This window comes from Stomoxys calcitrans, chromosome 1 (assembly GCF_963082655.1).
Source record: "Stomoxys calcitrans chromosome 1, idStoCalc2.1, whole genome shotgun sequence".
In the NCBI taxonomy this organism is placed as follows: domain Eukaryota; kingdom Metazoa; phylum Arthropoda; class Insecta; order Diptera; family Muscidae; genus Stomoxys; species Stomoxys calcitrans.
In genome coordinates this window covers 200,087,228-200,112,493 of record NC_081552.1, presented here as the reverse complement: position 1 = coordinate 200,112,493, position 25,266 = coordinate 200,087,228, and the positions used below count along the sequence as shown (strand labels likewise).

The following is a 25,266-nucleotide window of genomic DNA, read 5'->3' as shown; positions in this document are numbered from 1 at the left end:
TTCCCGCAAATTGTTTTTGCCAAATTTTGTGAATTGATGAGAACGCAAGTTTTCAAATAATAATTTTCTTTGTTTATATTTGAAAATTAATGCATTGTACAGAGAAATTACATTACAATTAATAATGGCAAACAATTCAAAAGTTTCACTGGAATGGAAGCGACGTGTTAAAAAGGAGTATATGAAAATAAGGCAGCAAAAGCGATACAAGAGAGCGGATGAGATTAAGGAAGCATGGATTAAAAATTGGTATGCATGTACATAGCTTATTTACATAGCTTTTAACTTTAATCCATGACTTTTCCATTCAGGGACGAACACAATTACAACGTTCAAGATTTGTACTGTGAACCCAAATTATGGCAGGCCCAACCATACGATCCTCCTCATGTCGATTGCGTAAAACGGGCTGAAGTTACCGTCTACAATGGTGGTGGCACGCAACAAGTTCCAATTTGTGTCATCAATGCGGTGACACCCATACCTACAATGTATACATGGGCTCCTACTCAGCAAAATTTCATGGTAGAAGACGAGACAGTCTTGCACAATATTCCCTATATGGGTGACGAAGTCTTGGACAAGGATGGCAAATTTATTGAGGAATTGATCAAGAATTACGATGGCAAAGTGCATGGTGATAAAGATCCATCGTTCATGGATGACACAATCTTCGTAGAACTTGTACATGCACTGATGCGCACGTATCCCAAAGAAATCGAGGAAATAACGGGGGTACCCTTAAAAATCGAGTCCATTCAAAACGATGCAGAAAACAAAGATAAAACAGAAGAGGATAAGGATAAGGACAAGGACAAGATAAAGAATGAGAATGAAAGTAAGTCCACAGAAATTGAACAGGAAACCACTAAAAAGGATGATGCAAAAGAGGAAATTGGTGAAAGTGTTAACCCAGAAAAAGAAGTCGCCAGTGTAGATAATGTTAAGGCAGAAGCTAAGGCTGAGGGTGAACCTATGGAAAATCTAAAAGAAAAGATGCCATTTCCACCTCCAATTATTTTTCAAGCTGTCAGCTCTAATTTTCCGGATAAAGGAACCCCACAAGAGCTCAAGGAAAAGTAAGTATTATTGGTTTAGATCAGTGATAGGCATATTATTTCCAAGCCCGTGCGTAATAGTGGGCTGTTGTTGTTGTAGCAGTGTATTGTACACTGAGGTAGAAGCCCTTGTCGATGAAGGACTCCATCGGGGAAATCCGGTACGTACAACCGGCTGCCATGGGATAGTGCAATAATGTGTACATGTATTTGTAAATAACCCATCGGTAAATAACCCTGGTATGAGTAAATAACCCATACCAGAGGGCGAATTACCCGTGATTGAGTGCGCTTTCATATCGAATGAAATTTCATCTCTTATTTTATGGATGTTATGCCATTTTTATATAAATTTTTATCTCAAAGTCTATTAATAATGATTGATTTAAACAATCGCGTTCCCAAAGTTAAAAAATTCCCGTTCAATAAAGAGATAAATAATTCACAATAGAGAGATTTCGAACCATTTTACTCGTTCTCGTTCCTCGCGTAAGCGGTTTTCGGCCCCAGCTTTAGATTCAAAAACTGTTAATAACGTTAATTTGACGATTTCTAGAAGAAAAATTGCAAAAATTTTAATTTGTTGCAAATTTCCTTAATAATCATTGCATTTGCATATAGGGCCCGACCACCAGCCAGGAAATAAGGTTATTGACAAGCTGGTCAAGAAAGTGTAATGCCAGGGAAATTCTTAGACTACCTTTGAACGAGGTTGTTTTTTTTCCAGGTTTGACATTTTGTACGACGTCTGCGTGGAATAACGCTATGGGATGCATTACCCTGCGCCAAAGGAACCATAGGCAGCTCGTAGGGATGTTGACTTATCACAGTCCAAGTGCATTTTACTCGCCCCTCACCGATTCCTCAGAAAATTACATATTTTGTACAGTTTGACGTACTGATTCTAACGATAAAAAAATCCCCGGGAGACGGATCTGGGTCTTGAAAAAAATTGTTTCAAGAACTTTCAGACGTATAAATTTTGCTCGATTATCTCTTTTTGTTTGTTTTTGAGTTATAAGCAAAAAACTAAATGTGTAACCTAAATTTTGTGGCCACTATATAAACAAATATTTTTCCTTGTGGCATTAAAGCTCTTTCCCAGACCCTTAATTTCGTTTTTAACCTAAATTTTGTGAAGATGTTGCCTACTTTTTAAAATAATTTTTTCCAACTTTAGATTGTAAAGAGGATTTTGTGTATCTTATCAATTTGTGTTTGTTTGTCGGTTTGTTTGTTTGTTGGCTGGTATTTTTGTTTGTGTGTTCCTTATAGACTCAAAAACGGCTGAACCGATTTTCATGAATCGTGCATAATGATCCCGTGGTGAAAATAGGGTACTACAAATTTCGATATCTGAAGTGGGGCGGACCCTCCCCCTTATCCTAATTTTCAGAAAAGCCCGATCTCGGTGATGGGTGGTGCGATTAAGGCGAAATTTTGTATGGGGCTTAAATTCAAGGTATTTGAGTGTAGAATACGATTCTGATATCCAAATGTGGGGCCAAGTGTTTGGGGGCCGCCCCTCCCAAACACACCCCAAAGACGACAAATTTACGACCATAGCAAAATGGGGCACAAATGAAAGGTCTATGAGAGCAAAGCACGAATTTAATATCAATATTGGGGAAAAAAGTGTCTATGGGGCCGCCCCATCCCCATAACACTACCCATATAGGACGTATTTGCTGACAATTCCAATATGGAGCCGTAATACGAGGTATTTTAGAGTAGAACACAAATCTGATATAACACTGAACGGCCGCCTCAACCCCCAAACCGGTCGTGTTTGCCCTCTATGGAATATGAGGCTCAAATGAAAGGTATTTGGGAGTAGACCACGAATCTGATATCAACATTCTGGGATCTCGATATTGATAGTTTTTAGGGCCCATATCAAGCCGGACATATTTGCTGACTTTTGCAATAAGGGGTTTAAATGAAAGGTATTTGAGATTAGAAAACGAATTTGATATCCAATTTTGAGGCCAATGGCAATATGGTGTTCAAATAAATGATATTTGAGAGTAAAGCACGATGCTGATGGATTTTTTGGGCTAAGTGTTTGGGGGACCACCCCACTCCCCAAAACACCCCTAAATCGGGCATATATACCGACCACGTAAATGTGGCGCCAAAGGTTTTGGGGAGAAGAGTACGAAATTGATACCCACTTTCGCGACCAATTTTCTGTGGGTCTAACCCTTCCCCAAAACACCCCACAAACAGCAAATATTTACTGACCATCGCGATATGGGGCTCAAATAAAGGTATTTGGGAGTAGAATACGAATCTGATATCCAAATGTGGGACCATATATTTGGAGCACCCCCCTTTCCCAAAACACCCCCCAAAGGCTACAAAATTCAGGGCCAAGTGTTTGAGGACACCTCATCCCATAAACTCTCCTTAAACCAATGGCAATATGGTGTTTAAATAAATGGTATTTGAAAGAAGTGGACAATGCTATTTTTTCAGGGCCAAATGTCTAGGAGACCATCTCACCCTCAAAAACACCTCTAAATCGGACATCATGACAGTGTCGGGCTGAAATAAAGACTTTTAAGAATGGAGGTTATCTAACACCCAAACGTTAATGACCATGAACCCTGCGAGCGAATTTATAACCTATTGGTCTATGATCATATAGGATTCAAATAAAGGAATCTATTTTATTATACTGTTAGTCAAGCGATATATTGGGTTGCCCGAAAAGTAATTGCGGATTTTTAAAAGAAAGTAAATGCATTTTTAATAAAACTTAGAATGAACTTTAATCAAATATACTTTTTTTACACTTTTTTTCTAAAGCAAGCTAAAAGTAACAGCTGATAACAGACAGAAGAAAAAATGCATTACAGAGTCACAAGCTGTGAAAAAATTTGTCAATGCAGACTATATGAAAAATCCGCAATTACTTTTTGGGCAACCCAATACATATACTATTTTAGTAGCATGGTATTTCACTAAAAGCTCTTTAATTGTTAGGAATTCCGTGCTACTTACAAAATACTTAATAGTTTTCAATACAACTCCCCTAAGTTGGTTCATGCCTGGTATTGTGTCTCCACCTAAGTGCCGGTATCTGTAAGACGCGAAAGCCGGGCAATGACAAAAGAAATGCTTCAATGTCTCATCATCTTTCCCGCGTGCCCTACACATGCTATCACTAGCCGCACCGATTTTACATAGGTGAACTCGTAGTCTTATGTGTCCCGTTATGATACCAATAGCAATTCTTACTTCCTTTCAGTAATAGCCTCGTCTTCTCACGGTCTGGATCCCCCCCATAGGATTTTCGCCGTCCTATGACAGTTTCGCTGTTCCACAATGTTGCATGCGCATTCGTCGCCCACTCCCTTAACTCGGAATGCGTCGACCCGAAAGGCTTCGGGTTAACCAAGTTTATTGAAGGCAGTCCTCTGGCCTTCACCGCCAAATCGACTTCAAGGTTCATCTTAGGTATGCGAGCGGAAATCTCTTCCCTTTCTTACAAGTTTCCTATCTTCGCCTCGATTATACCGCGATGGTATGAGCTGCTTCCCCTTCTCAATCCATTCTCCCATCGCCTTAAGTCTCATAGCCGCAGTGGCTGCCTCACACTTAATCTGTATGTCAATGGGTCGGATATGTAGAATAGTCCCCTGTGCCCAAGTGGTCGTGGTCCTCATCGCTCCGCCTATGCCAAGACAACATGTTCTCTGAACCTGTTGTACGGTCCTTATGTTGCACTTTTTCTCCGTAGCAGTCCACCAAACTACTGAGTAAGTAAATAAGTATTGGTCTAATCACGCTTCTGTAGAGCCAGTGGACTATTCTCGGATTCAGGCCCCATTTCCCTCTACATAGTGCCCAACATATGTGAGCCATCTCTGTAAGCTCCTGAATGTGACACTTCCAATTCAGTTTCCTGTCCAAGATCACACCTAAGTATTTGACCTTGTCAGATATCGAAATCGTCTTATTGAGGAAACGTGTTGCGTTAAATTGGCCCACCATTGTTTTCCACGTGAACAGGCATATATCAGTCTTCTCTGGGTTAACATTGAGACCTCTGGGTTTAGCCCAGTCATATGCCATATGCAAGACCCTTTCGGCCCTTCTGCTTAGCTGATTCGGATCCTTACTCCTTAAGTCTCATAGCCGCAGTGGCTGCCTCACACATAATCTGTATGTCAATGGGGCGGATATCTAGAATAGTCCCCTGTGCCCAAGTGGGCGTGGTCCTCGTCGCTCCGCCTATGCCAAGACACCATGTTCTCTGAACCTGTTGTATGGTCCTTATGATGCACTTTTTCTCCATAACAGTCCACCAAACTACTGAGTAAGTAAGTAAGTATTGGTCTAATCACGCTTCTGTAGAGCCAGTGGACTATTCTCGGATTCAGGCCCCATTTCCCTCTACATAGTGCCCAACATATGTGAGCCATCTCTGTAAGCTCCTGAATGTGACACTTCCAATTCAGTTTCCTGTCCAAGATCACACCTAAGTATTTGACCTTGTCAGATATCGAAATCGTCTTATTGATGAAACGTGTTGCGTTAAATAGGTCCACCTTCTTCTTCCTCGTGAACAGGCATATTTCAGTCTTCTCAGGGTTTAGCCCAGTCATATGCCCTATACAATACCCTTTCGGCGCTTCTGCATAGCTGATTCGGATCCTTACTACTTAGAAGTATTATAACATCGTCTGCGTAGCATACGGGTTCAAATCCCTCCTCAGTCAGCATCCATAATAGGCCATTTATGGTGGTCACCCATAGCAGTGGCGATAAAATGCCCCGCTGTGGCGTGCCTTGTGCCACTTTCTCCCTTATATTTATGCCATGGGACACATCCAGTCTCCAAGCACAGGATTCACCCGGTACTGGTCTAAGGATTGGATCAGTGTGTGGGTCCGTTTTTGCTTTGTGTAAATCTTGACCATTTATTAATTTATTAACGTTTTTTTTTTCAAGGTATATTGAACTCACAGAACATCAAGACCCAGAACGTCCCCAAGAATGTACACCGAACATTGATGGCGAAAAAGCCGAGAGTGTATCAAGAGAAAGAACTTTGCATTCATTTCATACACTATTCTGTAGACGCTGCTTTAAATATGATTGTTTCCTGCATCGTAAGTATCATTTAACTAAGAGTACTTAAAAATTACTTTGAATGAAATATTTTCTATTTTTTTATTCTTTTTATTTTTGGTTTTCAAAATACTTACAAAATCATTGATTAAAAAAAAAAAAAACATGTATGCCTCTATACATACATACGTGCAAAAATTTTATTTATTTTATGTCGTTACAAAATATATGAAATTAATAAAAAAAAACATAATTTTAATATTTACCACAACTTCAGGCCATCCAACTCACGGTGAGTTGTAGCTGTTGTTCTATGTTTAATAACTGAATGTTGCTAATTCATATCATTGATCCATTCTATACCATTCGATGTTTCTTTTCATCATGCTCAGAATAAAAAGATAAAAACATTAACAACAACAACAGAAAACAGCCAAACAAATACCATCCTCTTAACATAGTTTTCAAGTCAGTGATATGTGCGAAAATCATTAAACTTTTTTTTATTGTTTCTATTATTCATTATTTTAAATGTTTGAATATGATTTTCGAAATTATGAACAATAGTTGAACATACTGTTAGTATGCATTCATATATACATACAAATATTGACACATATCATGGCACATGTTAGTGTGAATATATACTTTTGTCGTCCCACCTAACTGAATTGGCATTGTCCTATTTTGTGATATGACTTCCTTCTTTTTGAGATATTTCCACATCGCTTTATCCATTTTCTACTACTTTTTGAACATTTTAACTTTTTTGAAACGAATCCTTTTTGTAATCATTAAAAAAAAAATAAACAGTCAAACAAGCAGTAACAATAACATCACGAACAGTTCATTTTAATACGTACATCTTCCCATAAATTCCACATAATAAAAGAATATTTATTTATATTACCATTTTCACAGGTCTACAAGTGGGTCATGCTGGTCCAAATCTACAGAAACGTCGTTTTCCCGAAATCAAGCCATTTACGGAGCCATGTACCAACAATTGCTATATGCTTCTGGTAAGTTCTATCTGGTATTCAAAATAATAAAATTTGGAAGAATACAATAGACCCTGCAGTTCAAAACAAGTATAAACGGCGTAAGCTCTACCAGGCTGAACTTTGGATAACCATCGTCTCAGATATATATGAATATTAAACATTTTTAGTAAATATCAGGTGAAAATTTTACCTTTTATGAACCCGTAGCAGCTATATATAAATATGGTTCCGGCATGGGATAGCTGTGAGCACCACACAGGCTGGAACATTGAGGTCCGATCTGTGTGATGTTCATTGCTATTACGAGAAGCTTAGCTGCGAGTTGCTGCGGTTGTGTGTGGTGGAATGCTCCATACGGAGTAGCTGCGGCGGCAGTCGCGGACACTCATCGGCATCGAGCGGAGAGTCTTATTGAGAGGCTGGGCGGCACCAGCACAACTCACTGTGCCAGATATCAGCGAAATCGGGCCATAAATGCGTTTTTTATGGGCCCAAGACCGTAACTCAGTTGATCGGTATACCATTAACCATACTCGTACCGATGTCGATGGGCCTAACACTACTCTCTGTGCTAGTTTCATATAAATCGTGTAACAAATGCTTCTTTCATAGGCCCAAGACCTGAAATCTGTAGTTCGGTATATATGGAAGCTTTATCCAAATATAGTTCGTTCAGGGAGGGGTCTTAACATTACACTCTGTGCCAAATTTCAGCATAATCAGGTAATAAATGCGCTAACGGGCGCGTCCACAGGACAATTAGCGGTATCGTACGGAGAGACTTCACTTCCACATGAAAATATGGCTACTATAATAACAACAACAACAACTACATGGTCCCATCTAAACTATTTTCGGTACAGGTGTCGAGTGTCCAAACACAACTCACTGTGCCAGATATCAGCGAAATGGGGCAATAAATGCGCTTTTTTATGGGCTCAAGACCACAAATCGGGAAATCGGTATACCATTATCTGTACTAGTTTCATATAAATCGGGTAATAAATGCTTCTTTCATAGGCCCAAGACCTGAAATCTGCAATTCGTTATATATGGAAGCTTTATCCAAATATAGCTCGTTCTGGAAAAAGCTCGAAACAAATTTCAGGGGTCTTAACATAACACTCTGTGCCAAATTTCATCATAATCAGGTAATAAATACGCTACCGGGCGCGGCAACAGGACAATCAGCGGTATCGTGCGGAGAGTCTCATTGAGAGGCCGGGCGGCATCGGCTCTTGCACAAATACTGTGTGCCTATGATGCTCAATATGACAAGTAATATTGGCGCCTTTAAATAACCAATGGCCACCTTGTTCCCACGGCGATCGATCTTTAGGGCCGGAACGAGCTTGCTCATCTACAGGAGCATGACGAGAATCGCCACCTCCACATGAAAATATGGCTACTATAACAACAACAACATGGTCCCATCTAAACTATTGAGTTGCCCAAAAAGTAATTGCGGATTTTTTAAAAGAAAGTAAATGCATTTTTAATAAAATTTAGAATGAACTTTAATCAAATATACTTTTTTACACTTTTTTTCTAAAGCAAGCTAAAAGTAACAGCTGATAACTGACAGAAGAAAGAATTCAATTACAGAGTCACAAGCTGTAAAAAAATTTGTCAACGCCGACTATATGAAAAATCCGCAATTAGTTTTGGGCAACCCAATATTTTCGGTACGGATGTCAAGTTTCCAAACACAATTCACTGTGCCAGATATCAGCGCAGTCGGTCAATAAATGCGCTTTTTATGGGCCCAAGACCGTAAATCGGGTGATCGGCATACCATTAACCATACTCGTACCGTTGTCGAAGGGCCTAACACTCCTCACTGTGCTAGTTTCACAGAAATCGGGTAATAAATGCTTCTTTCATAGGCCCAAGACCTGAAATCTGTAGTTCGATATATATGGAAGCTCTATCCAAATATAGTTCGTTCTGGAAAAAGCTCGATACAAATTTCAAGGGTCTTATCATAACACTCTGTGCCAAATTTCAGCATAATCAGGTAATAAATGCGCCACCGGGCTCGTCCACAATTAGCGGTATCGTACGGAGAGTCTTCACCTCCACATAAAAATGTGGCTACTATAACAACAACAGCAACATGGTCCCATCTACACTATTGTCGGTACGGGTGTCGAGTGTCCAAACACAACTCACTGTGCCAGATATTAGCGAAATCGGGCGATAAATGCGCTTCTTATGGGGCCAAGACCAAAAATCGGGAAATCACTATACCATTAACTGTGGTAGTTACATAGAAATCGGGTAATAAATGTTCCTATTATAGGCCACCAAAGTGCAGAGGTTAGCATGTCCGCCTATGACGCTAAACGCCTGGTGTCGAATACTGGCAAGACCATCAGAAAAAATTTTCAACAATTTGCATTATAGGCCCAAGTCCTTGACCCAGATGTAGTCCCATCTGGAACATGCTCGAAACAAATTTAAAGGGTCTTAACATAACACTCTGTGCCAAATTTCAGCAAAATCAGGTAATAAATGCGCCTTTTAAGGGCATAAGTCCTTAAAATGGAAGATGTGGGCTTTATCAAGAAATAGTCCGATATATCTCATCTTTGAACTTAATCTGCCTATAAACAAAACACAAAAGAATCTGTACAAAGTTTCAGCTCATCTCTCGTTATTAGAGACGGCAGTACTGTAGTACATCCTACCAAATTTGGTAGAGAAACCCCAAAACGGCAACGCTGGACAAAGCACATGCGCATGAAGATGAAGGAGAGAGAGAAATGAAAGGAAACGCTGGCCTGTAGCTGGCGGAGCCACCCCAGACTCTTACAGAGTCTGGAATGACAAGAAGGTCGAATGTCTGTAGAGAGCTTAAAAATGAAACGAGGCATTCTACCATAATCCTACGTCTGGAATGGAAAAAAGGTGGAGGTTAAAGAGTGCCGGAGATATCACCACGCCTTGGGGAACTCCCTGTTTCACTATACGGTGTTTCGATTTCTTATCCCTGGCGACCATACAGATAATAATTATAAGGAGGGACGTATTGGCGATGTCCTCCAATAGTTTAGCATGGCTGTCGTATGCCTTCGATAGGTCCAGTGCCACGAGAACCGTCCTATCACATAGCCTGGGCTGATTGAAGCCACAGCAAATGTGTGCGGTGATGGCATGCAAAGCAGTGGTCGTGCTATACAGTTTTCAAAATCCATGCAGATGCTTGGCGAATGGAAATTCTCCAATGAGGCTTCGGAGGATTAGCCCCTCAAGCAACTTGGCTACTGGTGAGAGAAGGGAGATCGGTCTGTACGACTCCCCCAAACTCGGGTCCTTTTCAGGTTTCAGTAGCGGGATCACTCTGCCCATCTTCCAGACATCGGGGACTATAAGAATGTTCAAAGACAAAACAGTGCCGGAGATGTCACCCCGCCTTGGGGAACTCCTTGTTTCACTCTACGGTGTTTCGACTCATTATCCCTAAATTCCATAAGTCACTGGCGACCACATAGATAATTTGGAGGAACGTGTTGGCGATGTCCTCAAATAGCTTGGCATTGCTGACCGTGTCGAATGTCTTCGATAGGTCCAGTGCCACGAGGACCGTTATATCACATGGAAATTCTCTTGCGAGACTCGGGAGGAGTAATGTCTCAAGTGTTGTTGTAGTAGCAGTGTGTGGTACACTGAGGCGGCAGCCCTTGCCGATGAAGGAATTCATCGGGTCAATCCGGTACATACAACCGGCTGCCATGGGATTGGCCTCAAGCGTCTTGGCTACTGGTGAGAGAAGGGAGATCGGTCTATACGACTCCCTCAAACTTGGAATACTTTCCAGGCTTCAGAAGCGGGATCACTCTAGCCATCTTCCAGACATCGGGTACTATATGAATGTTCAAAGACAGTTGTAAGGTACTCGACTCCAGGTTGATCCAGATTCTTCAGCATCAGTGTAGAGATTTCGTCGGCGCCCAATGCCTTTGTTCCTGGGATAACATCCGTAACTTCGTCCACGGTAGATTGTGATGGCCCGAAGACCACGGATACGACGAATGTGACTGAGATTCTGTCATCCCGTCTACCGGGGTACGAGATTGACTTAACAGTAGACCATAGCTTGCCTAAACCGGTATCTAAGCTACATTGCTCCAAGTGTTCAGCCACAAATTCCGCTTATGTTTATTGACTACCCTGTTAATTTTCAGATTCAGCACGCTGATTCTGGGGTTAGTGAGCACCACTGCCTGCGCCGGGAAATTGGGCCTCGCTTGGGGTATTCTCGAGCCGCTAGAGGGCTCAATTCTCATCCGATTTGGCTGAAATTTTGCATGAGGTGTGTTGTTATGACTTCCAACAACTGTGTTAGATATGGCCAAAATCGGTACATAACCTAATATAGCTTCCATATAAACCGATCTGGGATATTGACTTCTTGAGCCTCTAGAGTGCGCAATTCTTATCCGATTTGTCAGAAATTTTGTACAATGGCTTCTCCCACGACCTTCAACATACGTGTCCAATATGTTCTGAATCGATATATAGCTTGATACAGCTACCATATAAACGATCTGCCGATTTTGCTTCTTGTGCACCCACAAGGCGAAATTCTTATCCGAATGGACTGGAATATTACACAATGACTTCTACAATGTTCAGCATTCAATTCAATTATGGTCCGAATCGGACTATAATTACATGTAGCTCCAATAGCTTAACAGTTCTTATTCATTATTTTTTGTTTGCCTAAAAAGAGATGTCGCGCAAGGAGCTCGATAAATGCGATCCATGGTGGAGGGTATATAAGATTCGGCCCGGTCGAACTTAGCACGCTCTTACTTGATTTTTTATTGTACTCGCATGTTTTCTTGCAGGATGGAATGAAAGAAAAACTTGCGGCAGATAGTAAAACACCACCCATTGATTCTTGTAACGAAGCCAGCTCAGAGGACAGCAATGATAGCAACAGTCAGTTTAGCAACAAGGAATTCAACAATGAACAAAATAAAGAAAATGGCACGGTGACAAGTGCTGCCTCTGCAGAAATCAATTCTATAATGGGTATGTATGAATGGAAGACAACTCCATAATAAATAATAATTTGCTTAATCTCAGCTGGCATGATGAATACCTCTAGCTCTAAATGTGATTGGACTGGTGCTGATCAATCGCTGTTTCGTACATTACACAAAGTTTTTCTCAAAAATTATTGCGCCATAGCACAAACTATGCTAACAAAGACTTGTCAACAGGTAGATGAATATAAGGAAGGATTTTATAAGAAAACATTGATTTTGGTAATGGCATTTATCTTTCAAGGTTTATGAATTTGCCCAAAAAGAGGCTGCCGAGTTTAGCATTGAGGAGTTGCGCCAAGATTACACACCGCCGCGTAAGAAGAAAAAGAAGCAACGTCTGTGGTCACTGCATTGTCGTAAAATACAATTGAAGAAGGATTCCTCCTCCAATCACGTCTACAACTATACACCATGTGACCATGCCGGTCCGTGTGATATGAATTGCTCCTGTATACAAACCCAAAACTTTTGTGAGAAATTTTGCAATTGCAGCAGTGATTGTCAAAATCGTTTCCCCGGATGTCGCTGCAAGGCTCAGTGTAACACCAAACAATGCCCCTGTTATTTGGCTGTGCGTGAATGTGATCCTGATCTATGCCAGGCATGTGGAGCTGATCAATTCAAGTTGACGAAAATCACTTGCAAAAATGTTTGTGTTCAGAGGGGGCTGCGTAAGTTTTTTTTAAATATTTTGCCCAAAAAAATTTCTACTAAAATTTTTTTGTTTTTGTTTGATAGATAAACACCTACTTATGGCTCCCTCAGATGTCGCGGGTTGGGGTATTTTCCTTAAAGAGGGTGCCCAGAAAAACGAATTCATTTCCGAATATTGTGGTGAAATCATTTCGCAAGATGAGGCTGACCGCCGCGGCAAAGTCTATGACAAATATATGTGCTCATTTCTTTTTAATTTGAACAATGATTTCGTTGTCGACGCCACACGCAAGGGCAACAAAATTCGTTTTGCCAATCATTCCATCAATCCCAATTGCTATGCCAAGGTCATGATGGTTACCGGAGATCATCGCATTGGTATATTTGCCAAACGAGCCATTCAACCCGGCGAAGAGCTGTTCTTTGACTACAGATATGGTCCAACCGAACAATTGAAGTTTGTGGGAATTGAGCGCGAAATGGAAATTGTTTAAATTATCTCGAAATTGTTTTTTTTTTATATTTAGCTTCTCAATTCCATACCATAATAAAAAAAAATAAATAAATACCAAAATATCTATTTGATTATAATATTTTAAACACTCTTTGCAACATTAGCTATAATAGGTTTTGGTCTAGATTTGAATGTTAACTTTTTGGTAACAATGGCCTGCACCGTATATTCTGTACGCTGTTTGCTTTTGTTCTCCAATGCCACTGTATTATCCAGAAAAGTACGATCAACTGTGCTGTTCATGACACTAGCATTCAAGTTGTTGGTCGTTTGATCTAGCAGGTGGTGGCCTTCATTGGTCTTGGACTTTTCTAAAACGGCAAATGGTTTTTCTAACTTTTGTTCTCTTCCCTGCAGGATATGATGACCTATAATTAAAATCTAGACGATTTGGAATTAGATGGGTTTTTTGTTATATGCAATCGCAAATTACTTACTGGTTGCCCATATTTATTGTAGTAAAGATCGCCCACAAATTGATCGTGCATATCTTCACTTGTTCTCACCTCCAGGTCACCCTGCAGTTCTACAATAGCCCATTCTTTAATGCCGCCAGATGTTTGGCTGTAATGAGATAAATGGTATGAATTTAAAATGTTTTAATGTATTCGTGGACTGCCGTCGTTGGCTTGTAATTATCATCCCCGTACGTAGAAAGGACTGCAGCAAACACTGTATTATTGATAAATAAAGAAAGAGTTTGTCAGACAATCGTTATAAATCGCAGAACACACCCTATCAAGTCCACAATCCGGCAACCGGTTGTACGTACCGGATTGACCCGATGGAGTTTATCATCGGCAAGGGCTGCCGCCTCAGTGTATAATACATAGCTAGAACAACATCATATCACAACCAATCGCATGGCAGCCGGTTGTACGTACCGGATTGACCCGATGGAATCCTTCATCGGCAAAGGCTGCCGCCTTGGTGTACAACACACTGCTACAACAACAACAACTTGCTTTACCACTGAAGTCTGAACCTCAATTTGGCTCCTCGCGGCCATTTTAAGGAACTGTTATACTGAAGAGTGGCATGTGAAGTCATTCTAAAGCAGTGCGGTAAATGTTAATAAAGGGGAACCAACACACATGTCCACGATGGCAGCCTGGCGGACCGGAGAAGAGCTCTCATCAGTGAGAGTTTCTTTCAGTCGGCCATTTCAGACATCTGCATTCGACCCTCTCTGGCGTGGAGATAATATCATATGCGGTGACTGCTCTATCCTGACGAGGGGTAATAATAACAATGGAATGTGAGAACAAATAAATACTACCTCCGGGACTTGAAAGAATTTTTACAGGAGTCGTAATATGAAAATCTTCACCTGGACAACTGATTACACCAGAGAGCTTGATATATAGGTCGACGGACAAACGATCCCAGCGGTGAGACAGCCAAAGATCGTGAAATTAACCCTCGAGAACTGTTTCTCAATGTCGGCCCACGCTACTACGATCTGCGAAAGGGCTAGGAACAAGAACAGAATCTTCTAATCTTTGGACGACAGCACCTGGGAAATAGACGAGGAAACCCTGTTGAAAACATGTAAGGCGACTGGCGATAAACTGTGCGACCGCATTATTACCTAGGTGGTGTGCGAGACACACTGGCGAAACCTAGAAACCCATCACTAGAGGCCATCACAGGATGTCATCGCAATCCCATGGCAGCCGGTTGTATGCAGCGGATTGACCCGATGAATTCCTTCATCGGCACAGGCTGCCGCCTCAGTGTAACACACACTGCTACTACACCAACAGGATGTCATCCCCGTCACTGGACAGCTGTGAGCACCACACAAGCTGGAACATTGAGGTGCGATCTGTGTGGTGTTCATTGCTGTCCCGAGAAGCTTAGCTGCCGGATGCGTCCGCTGGTTGCGGATAGTGGAATGCTCCATACGGAGTAGCTGCAACGGTATTCGCGGACAATCGAGCGGAGAGTCTCCGTGAGAGGTCGGGAGGCACCGCCTCTTACACAAATACTGAGTGCCTACGACTTTGAACTTCTATATAAACAGTTCCTCCTGGGCTGCCATCAATCAGGCTGGCCTCCCTGTGTAAGAACCCAATCCGCCAACACCTCACAGTTCCACTCACAACTGCCTCATACAAGGCGGATTTGTAGGATATCCACCAATATGCTGGAACCAGGGCACCCTTATCATACCGACCAAATATATAATCCTTGGTGGGCGCCCACCACCCTTTGCTGATGACCTCACGATAGGGACCAGAACTACTCTGGCCCATCGTAGATCAGGATGATGTAACCGATTGAACCTGTATCGCTCAAGGTTGGAAGATAGTATCCCTAATATGTGTCCTGAGTGCAGCACTGGACTTGGATCTGACTGCAAAACACTAAGGACCGGTCCAATAAAACCGGCCAGATTTTTAAAACTAAATCTGGGGACCATTGCCGGGTCAGAATGATCTCAAAGAGAGAGGGAGCGAGAAGAAAAGAGTAAGAAGACAGAAGAAAGGAAGAATCAATATCTATACTTGCAACGTGTGGTTACAACAACCTCCCTATTAGTTAAGACTCTCGCCAGGGGCATGTAAGAGCTTCAAATGGGGTCTGTGCAGGGTCTCAAGCCGCCTAGAGGGTAATGGAAATAAGGTTGCCGATGAGTTGATAGACCGGGTAAATCAGAAAAACCTCAGCTTCTGGATTTGTTTTTCTTTTTTGTAAGATAAGAGCATTTTATGGTTATTGCGTCAAGCAGGCGTGGGCTAGAGCCTTCAAAGTGTTATATTATATCCTGTGGCTCAGCATTTCAGAATGGAAATCATCCCTTATCTGCATGATCCACACTACAGATAGGTGTGCTGACTAGGTATTGCCATGTAAGAACACTAACTACACAGCCCGACACGGGATAGCTGTGAGCACCACACAGGCTGAAACATTGAGCTCCAATTTGTGTGGTGTTCATTGCTGTCACGAGAAGCTTAGCTGCGACGCGGGAATGTTATTGCCATAGGTTATTTAAAGACGCCAATAACTCGTCTTGTCATATCGACTATCACAAACGTTCAGTATTTAAGCAAGACCCAGTGTCGGCCGTCCTTTCACTGAGACTGAAGACGCGATACCGCTGATTGTCCGCGACTGTAGTTGAAGCTACTCCATATACATTCCGCTCTCCACAACCTGTAGACGCGCCCTGTAGCTCTTAGCTGAGACTCTCGTGATGGCTATGAATACGACCCAAGTCGGAGATCAAAGTTCTAACACGTGTGGTGCTCACAATCAGCTCGTGGCGAGATCCATCACTCAAACTACTCTTTGATATGTACAGATGAAATGCTTACAACAAATTCAAAACATCAAGTTTTCCATATAATAATTTATTAAAGGAATAATTGTAGAAACCAGCATTACATGCACAAACAGTATTAGAATATGTACTGAAAATAGGTACGAACAGATTAAACACCACGGAACTTCTTAAACAAGGGATGTATATTTCCGGAATTCTTTTTGCGATGTTCATAATAAATGGCATCATCTCCACCGGACATGGAACTAAGACCACCAGTTCGTTTCGATGATGTCGAAGCATTCGGTCTATAGCCTGGCTCTCCTGGCACCTTCTCATCTTCGCAGTCCAAATCTGAAGCTGACAATACCTGTTGCAATAGTTGTGCTTGCTCCTCACGATTTTTGTAGAACAAGTCTGGATCTGTATCCATGCCACTGAGATGAGTAATAACTTTGTAACTGTAACCCTGATTCACTAAGAAACGTTGACGTTTGCGGGAATAACTCATCTCCATTGTGTCTTGTGATACAAGTGTGTAAAAGAATGCGTTGTATTCTTCAGCTATGGCTCCTTTTTTCGCACGCAAAATACGACCCAAACGTTGTGCTTCTTGACGACGTGAACCACCGTGAGACGAAATCTGTATAAGTACATTTGCTTCTGGCAAATCAAAACTTGTATCGGCAACTTTTGAAACGAAGATGGTGTTCACTTTTTGGTTAAATTTGAAGTTTTGTAAAATCTGTATACGCTCATTTTGGGAAGTAGGGCCATAGATGAAGGGCTTGTTCATTTTGATGGCATAGTGTTTTAAAGCAAACACATTATCAGAAAAGACAATGGTCTTGTCTCCTCTCGTTTCGTGGTATTTAATTAAGAATTGACAGCTGCGGAATTTGGAGGGATTCATGACATACAAAAGCATCTTCTTTGAAGTTTTTGTCGTTAAATATTCGCGATAGAACTCTGGAGACATAGGGCACCAAACTTCGGCACACTGAACTCTGGCAATGTAACCTTTCTTCTGCAGTTCCAACCAATTGGCTTCATAGAGTTTAGGGCCGATAAGGAAATTCAAATCTGCTATTTTGTCATCCTCACGCAAGAGTGTGGCAGTAAGGCCAAGCTTACAATGAGACTGGACAATGGTTAAAACTCTGCGGAACATTTTTGCAGGTATGGTGTGTACTTCATCCAAAACCATTATACCCCATTCTTGTTCTTGCAGCCAACGCATAGTTTGCTCGGCTTCCCAGGAACGCTTTTGCGTATGTGTTATCATGGAGTAGGTAGTTACGAGAATGCCACAGCCCATGGGTTTATCTTTAGCCTCGGATGTAAATCTGCAGATCATACTGTCATCGGCCGTGGACCACATTTTAAATTGTTGTTTCCATTGCTCTACAGAGACACCACTGTTGCATAAAACCAAGGCACGTTTGCGCACAGTGCAGCAAGCGGTAACTCCAACCAATGACTTGCCTGTAGGCGATCAAAATAAATTATTTATTTAAACTTGGCTATTAGTAACTTCATAATAAACTTGCCTGCACCACAAGGGAGTACAATAACGCCAGATCTGGCTCGACCATTACCAAACATTTTACGCAAACTCTTTTCTTGATATGGCCTTAGTACAGCAGCAGGCTTTAGGTCAATATTAATGTCGGGATTGTGGGTATCATTTCGAAAATCGTACTCTGCCAGCAGAGGATGTTCAATTTCTATGCAACGTTTTTGAATGACTTCAATCTTTTCCTGACTCACTTCAAACGAGACAGTATTTAAATTCGCCTCGTCTTCGTCCTCTTCCTCGTTGTCGATTTTATCATAGAAGTTTGTGATGTCGTCAGGTACAGCTACAGTGCCGTCGGCATTGGTTGTTGTTGTTGTAGTAGCATTAGGAATACTTTTAGCATCAGTCTTTGGCGCATTATCCGGAATCTTTGTACCAAATTGTGTAATGGCTTGTTTTTCCAAAGTCCCCTCGATAAATCCTTCACCTTCTTCACGCTTGAGACGGCACTGTTGTATAACCGGATCTTTTAGAAGTTTTTGCAAAATGTCCGGATGCGGCGATTCAATGAAATAGCGATTATGTTTCAAAACTAATTTCACTTTGCCATAGGACAATGTGCACAATTTAATGAACTCGACAATGCCTTCGGGTATAGTGGTTTTGCTTAATCTCTTCAAATATTCCACAATATCGTGAGTCTGTAGGCCCACAGAGACGGCAGCATACAAACTGTATGCCGTCAGCTTATACTCATGGATGTGTTCAGGTCGACAAACGGGTTCCGAAATGGCAATTAAAAAATCATGAGCATGTTTGTAGACCGGAGAAAAGGATTCTAAAAATATATGGCCATTGGGAGCCACCCACAGGGGACGGTTAGCGTGATCCAACTTAAGGTCCATTTGTGAACGATAGTCCTTGGCTCCATATTCATCAGTCATAATGCCATCATCATTGGTTTCGGCATTTTTGGAAGCCGCTCCCGGAATTCCATCCGCCTCGCTAAATTCCATGGTGTCATTGTCATCGACCAGTTGTGAATATGCATCATCTTCAGCTCGGCGTTTTTTACCTTAATATTTCAAACCAAGACAGCTATAGGTTTTTGTAAATTTTTTAAGCCATGGACTTACCAAATTTTTCTGAACCAAATTTGTCTTTTTTTGATTTTTTTGGTGGTCCCATTTTGTCTAAAAAATTTTGTTTGCAAATCAAGCCTGACTGAAAGTGATTAAGTGATTAAGTGTGTTTATTTGAGTCTTCTTCTTTTTCGATTACATTTGAAATGACTTATCGATTACGTTTAAAATAACATTTAGAACTATTATTGTCTCGTTCTAATACACGATGAATGAATAATGGCTACGTGCTTGACAGTGAAATGTATACATATGGATACGAATATCAAAATAAAATGGAATATGAAAAAGGCTTGCTCTCGGCCTTTACTGTTACGTACAGAGCAAAGAGAGTCTGTTAAAATAATAATTTACTTTACTTATAACTAGATAACAAATACAACGAAATAACAATTTCTGTTAAACCGTAACTAACAGAATGAAATGGACTAGCCCTTTAATTAATGGAAATGTAAATATCACAGTTGCGTATGTATATATACATGTGTGTAAATAGCGTATTCATTAGCACGTTTTATATATGGGTTGTAGTGTTAAGACGGTGGTTAAACGAATTGAGCAAGCTCATTGTAAGTATTTAAAATACATTTAGATATAAATATACACGTATAACTAAAATAATTTAATATTCCTAGATATTTTTCTTCTCTTCTCTCATCCACGGTGTGATCCTATTATTGTTTTCTTGAAAAATTCAGGAGTGTCGAGGCGGGCTGAAGCGTTGTCATTGTTTTCATTTATTATTGCAACAGGAGAAAGGTAAGCTGAATCAGCCCATGTTGAATTTTCCTCCAATTCATAAATTTCTCTCATTAGGTCATTCTCATGTTCGGCTAACCCTTGAATAAACTTTTCTTGAAGCTTGAAACCATACGCACATAGTGGTTCAATGCCAGATTTATCATAAATGTAAGTGTTAGCATATCTTTTAGTGCGATTTACATAAAATTTATTTACACATTTCCTCAGGATTTTCCTCTCAAATATTTCCAACTCCTTTGCCACAGTAGGGGAAATTGTGAACCAGATTTGGAAACCATAGGCGAGTACCGGTCTTATAGCCACCTTATACAACAGTAACTTTGTAGACTGAGGTAAGTATTTACTGTTTAGGATATAAGAAAAAGAACCTAAAATTCTCTTCGCCTTTTGTAGAACTTCTCTGGCATGCAAGTTGAACTTCAACATCTTGTCAAATGTCACTCCGAGGTATTTTATTCTGGACTCAACAGGAATCGTGACACTATTAAGGGTAAGGTTAAGTGTTTTACTCTGGGGTACCACATATCTTGGACATTTACCAGAGGCGTTCCTAATGCATATTGCTCGGGATTTGGTTGCGTTTATTTTAATGCCCCAAGTATTATAATACTCATTAATGAGTCCGAGGTGTACCGATGCTTTTCCAAGAGCAATTTCAGGGGATTTGTCATGGGCATAAATAAGACAATCATCCGCGTATAAAATTGCCTGTGAGTCCTGTGATGTGTGTGGGAAGTCATGTAAAAATATATTAAAAAGATATGGTGCCAATACACTTCCTTGTGGGACGCCACTACCAACGGCCCCAAAGGCGGACGTTGTACCCTGTATGTCTACACAAAATCTTCTGTTTGTGAAGTAACTAGCCAATATTTTCACAATGTATGGATCAGTGTCCAACTGGACAAGCTTATAGATGATACCTGGGTGATAAACTGAGTCAAAAGCCTTTTCTATGTCGAGTGATATAGCAACAGTGCAGCATTGGTTACGCAGATTGACGATGATATCGTTGTGGAATTTCAATAGTGCATGCTGGGTGGAATGGGTTTTCCTGAAGCCAAACTGGTATTGTGGTATAGGTTCAATAAGATAACCATTTTCAACTTTTTCCTTTAGGACGTTTTCAAACACTTTCCCAATGTTGGACAGAAGGGAAATCGGACGATAATCGGATGGGGTCTTGCAGTCAGGCTTCTTCTTGATAGGGAGTATCTTTGCAACTTTCCAATCTGAAGGAAAGTATCCGTTATTGATGCAATGATTAAAAATAAATGTGAACAGATTTATAGTTGAGTCGGGAAGTTTTTTCAATAGAAAGTTAGAAACTCCATCTAAGCCACTTGATTTCTTATTATTTGTACGTTGGATAATGTCCCTGATCTTTCCAGGGTTCGTGAAATGGAAATTATCATGATTATGCAACGCATTGAACTCATCACTAAATGTATAAATATGGAGAGGAGTAACATTTATACAATTATCTATTCTCAGCTGCAAATCAGCAACTGGATTATGAGGTAGTCTTTGGCGAAATGTCTCTGAGTAGAATTCTTGGAAGTGGCGTGTGATATCGGAACTATTGGTGAGTATGTTGTCGTTCTGGATGATTTGTTGGCAGAACGGTGATTTAACTTTACCAGTTATTTGATAGATTTGTTTAAAAGCGGATGGACCAGGTTTAATATTCTGCAACCTTTTATTGAAATGATTCGCTTGCTCAATGTTGACTGATTCTTTGATAATAATTTTTATCAGTTGTATCTGCTTAGACAATACAGTATATTCACTACTTATTCGGTTTCCCGTGCGGTGGAATATTTTTTTAAGCTCTTTCTGCCAACGCTGTTTAATTTTATATAATTTCCTTGTTTTATCCGAAAGGGGGAATTTATTTTCTTGAAAAGTACTTTGCTTTGAGTGGGCATTATGAATAGAGTGAAAAGATGTTTTGAAATCATTTATCAAAATATCGATTTCGTCATTCCTAAGGTTGGAGTTGGAAAGTGGCATAATGCGGCAAGATGCAGAGTCCAATTCTTGGATAAAGCTGGGCCAGTTCGTGTCCTTATAAGAAGTATATGTTCTTGGAGACCTCAAAAGGAGTTCTGGTTGATCAACCCGGAGAGAAAATTTAATCGGAAAGTGATCCGAGAAAGAAGGCAATGTTTCGATGTGGAAATTTGGTGCAGTTCTATTAATCAGGTGTGGGCTGACCAAAAAGTGGTCCAGGTATGAGGCGCCATTTGGGTAAGAAGGCACTGAGTCACATAATCGATAAACATCAAGGCTATTATCTTCGAGCCACTTTCGTAACAACTTTCCATTTAAATTTTCGAGTAAATCACCCCATATAGGACTTTTCGAGTTCATATCACCTCCCAATATGAAACCATCAAAATTTCCACAAAGTTGTAGCAGTTTGTTCAGATCAGCCTCAAATCTTTGAGGTGGATAATTGCAGGGCACGTAAATTGAACCAATCAAAATCTTTCTACGGGTGTCATCGTTGGCAAATTCAATCTGTACTAACGCAGTACTTATTCCAACATCATTTAAAAATATACGATTAAATTGTATATTATTCTTAATAGCAACTGCAACACCAACCGAGGAGTTATTATAGACATAATTGTATCCATCTAATTTTGCTTTTCTATTTCCTTTCAGGTGACATTCTTGAATGAAACCAAAATCAATTCTATTACGATGCAGGCAGTTTTTGAGATCTATCTGGCGACTAGCATCCACCAGAGATCTTACGTTGTAAGTCAAAAATTTTATGAACCTATGGTCCATAATTAATTCGAATTTTATTCAACAGGCGCAAAAATTCATTCTTGGCCTCAGTCTTTGGCATTGTTGGATATCCAGATAAAAAAATGTTGATCTCCTGCTCCAGAGTCAACTCTTCAGATTCCAGAAATATGGAAGCTAATTTCAGAAATTGATCAATGACAGGAGGTTTTTGTGGCTGAGCATTGAGCTGCGCAGGACGCGTATGAAATAGATTGGAGAATGTATGGCCTGGTGTCACCATAGATAAGCCTACAGCTCTATTAACGTTATTCTTAGCAAGAGACCTCTCCTCAATTGCCTTAGCTACTCTTTGCCGACGAGCAGCAACATATTTCCTATATGTTGGGCACCCCCGCCAGTTAGCGGGATGGCCCACCTCACCACAGTTGGTGCAATAAGGGTCTGAGGAGTCCTCTCTAGTGCGCTGACATTCCCCGGGCTCGTGCTTCTGATCACACTTGACGCATTTGTACATTGAATTGCAATTCTTTGCAATGTGGCCCCAGCGTTGACACCGCCGGCATTGTATTTCCGAATCTGTTCTCCTCGGCTTTTCCCAGGAGACTATCTGACTCAGCAAGCCTCTGATACCAGAAATATCTGAGAGGTTCTTACCAGGAAATAGAGATACTAAAAACAGGCCAGTATTACTGTTCCTTTGTGTCTTGTACATTGCAACATTTGCCACAGTGTCTGGAATAATTTCATCTAACTCCTCTTTTATATCCTTTATTTCAGTGTCAGCCGTAAGACCTCTTAGAATAAAGGAAGGCTGTTTCAACTCCTTTGGTGTAAATGAATAAGAATGGATGCCCTTTTCTCTCAAAAGGGCCATCATTGAAGAGTGAACGGACGGATCAGAAAAAAATATTTTACTTTTATTCTTATTCATATTTTTTACCTTGAATGAAAACTTAGGTATAGTTTGCCTTAAGGTATCGACAAGCGCCTTAATGTTGACGTTGAAAATAAAAATTGGTGGGCACCATCTTGATGTTGTTTCACCGCTATCGTTGTTGTTGTTTTTAATGCCACTGCCACCCTGGGTGACTTGAGTTGATGAACTAGATGTCGAAGTAAAATCTACTTGAGAAAGGACACTTAAAATGCCGAATGGGTTGTCGTCCGTCTGTTTATGTTTCTTTAATCTTTCTCGAAGTTCATTGGCTTCCAAATCATCTGGACTCACTCCAATTTCTCCATGCTGCCTCTTGTTAGCGCTTGTTTGCGCGCTCATGTTGTTGGTATTTCCAGCTTTCGAATGATTTTGAGATGTTGAAATCTCCACCTCAGCGACACCACAATCCATGTCGTGGGGTATCGAGCCAGGCATCATATATGCAAAAACTGCAATTTAGATGCCTGTTAGTTATGTGTCTTCGTAAAATTTATGATTTATTAAATTTTTTCTGAGATAAACAAAAAATATACGTCTGTCTGATTTCAGGGTTGCCGTGTTTTTTCAAGCCTGACTGAAACACAATGCAATTTCACAACAGCTGCTATGTTGTTTATAGCCAACACAGTTGTAAACACGCGTACTGTTACTGGTTCGTTTTCTTCTCTTCTCTACAACCGGTACTTTTCGAATTTTAGAAAAAGTAACCGGTTTAAAATATGCAACTCTCTGTGGGCAATTTAGAACCAGGAAATAATTGTCTTGATTTCTAGAGAACCACAGGGAGCGCTCTATTAAATGCGATTTCGTCAAAAGAAATGCATACTTTCTGTGGGCAAAATTAAAACCAGGAATTAGTGATCTTAAGTTCTAGAGGACCCCAGGAAAAACTCTATTAAATGCGATTTCGTCAAAAGAAATGCCTTCGTTCCACAATGACACAATGCTTTGCCCTAAAACTGTTAATTTATATTCAATTGTATGTATGTTGTTGTTGGTTATTTAAAGGCTTCAATAACTCAAGCATCCTAGGCACTCAATATTTAAGCAATGCTGCTCGATACCGCTTTTTGTCCGCGATTGCAGTTGCAGCTACTCCGTATGAAGTATTTCACTATCCGCAACCTTTTCGCGCCATTCAGTATTTCATACCGAACATCAAATATATTCATTTATGATTTAGTTATGTCATGTGCCGAACATCCAGTATTTCATTCCGGAGTTTTATTTGGAGCCCACTGTAAGCATTTCCTTTTTCTGTTTACGTGCATCATCTTGTAACAGCAATTACAAATACGCAGTCAAATTCATAACAATACAGCTCTAATAAATACTTACGTTTTTATTAATACCGGCATTTGTCTTTTTTTATTTTAACTAGCGATAGCCTTTTCAAAGAAAACTCAGAAACTAGACAAGGTATAATTTTTCTGCACTACACAAAACCGACTGCGAACGATGCCGCCTTTTTTACAGCTGTTTTGATGTCAACAATTAACAGTGTTACCA

General features: G+C 40.5%; 3 protein-coding genes across 4 annotated transcripts; 1 reads left to right on the top strand and 2 right to left on the bottom strand.

Moving 5' to 3' along the window:
- On the top strand, nucleotides 1-13,445 carry LOC106087388 (histone-lysine N-methyltransferase E(z)). 2 transcript variants are annotated; one of them, XM_013252413.2, is made up of 9 exons: nucleotides 1-249; nucleotides 312-1,079; nucleotides 6,018-6,178; nucleotides 6,415-6,429; nucleotides 7,059-7,159; nucleotides 11,995-12,181; nucleotides 12,236-12,372; nucleotides 12,440-12,869; nucleotides 12,937-13,445. In XM_013252413.2, the coding sequence occupies exons 1-9, from the start codon at nucleotides 125-127 to the stop codon at nucleotides 13,344-13,346; spliced, it is 2,334 nt and encodes a 777-aa protein (XP_013107867.1). In that variant the 5' UTR covers nucleotides 1-124; the 3' UTR covers nucleotides 13,347-13,445. The 2 variants fall into 2 exon arrangements, with proteins under 2 accessions (XP_013107867.1, XP_013107868.1); XM_013252414.2 differs by lacking the exon at nucleotides 6,415-6,429.
- On the bottom strand, nucleotides 13,415-25,263 carry LOC106087390 (chromosome transmission fidelity protein 8 homolog). Its single transcript, XM_013252417.2, has 3 exons — nucleotides 25,096-25,263; nucleotides 13,804-13,930; nucleotides 13,415-13,747 (listed from the first exon to the last, which is right to left on the bottom strand). The coding sequence occupies exons 1-3, from the start codon at nucleotides 25,113-25,115 to the stop codon at nucleotides 13,448-13,450; spliced, it is 447 nt and encodes a 148-aa protein (XP_013107871.1). The 5' UTR covers nucleotides 25,116-25,263; the 3' UTR covers nucleotides 13,415-13,447.
- LOC106087387 (general transcription and DNA repair factor IIH helicase subunit XPB) lies at nucleotides 16,705-24,428 on the bottom strand. The gene is made up of 4 exons (XM_059370780.1): nucleotides 24,328-24,428; nucleotides 19,293-19,376; nucleotides 18,188-19,231; nucleotides 16,705-18,122 (listed from the first exon to the last, which is right to left on the bottom strand). The coding sequence occupies exons 2-4, from the start codon at nucleotides 19,342-19,344 to the stop codon at nucleotides 16,807-16,809; spliced, it is 2,412 nt and encodes an 803-aa protein (XP_059226763.1). The 5' UTR covers nucleotides 19,345-19,376; nucleotides 24,328-24,428; the 3' UTR covers nucleotides 16,705-16,806.
- Nucleotides 25,264-25,266: the final 3 nt, after the last annotated feature.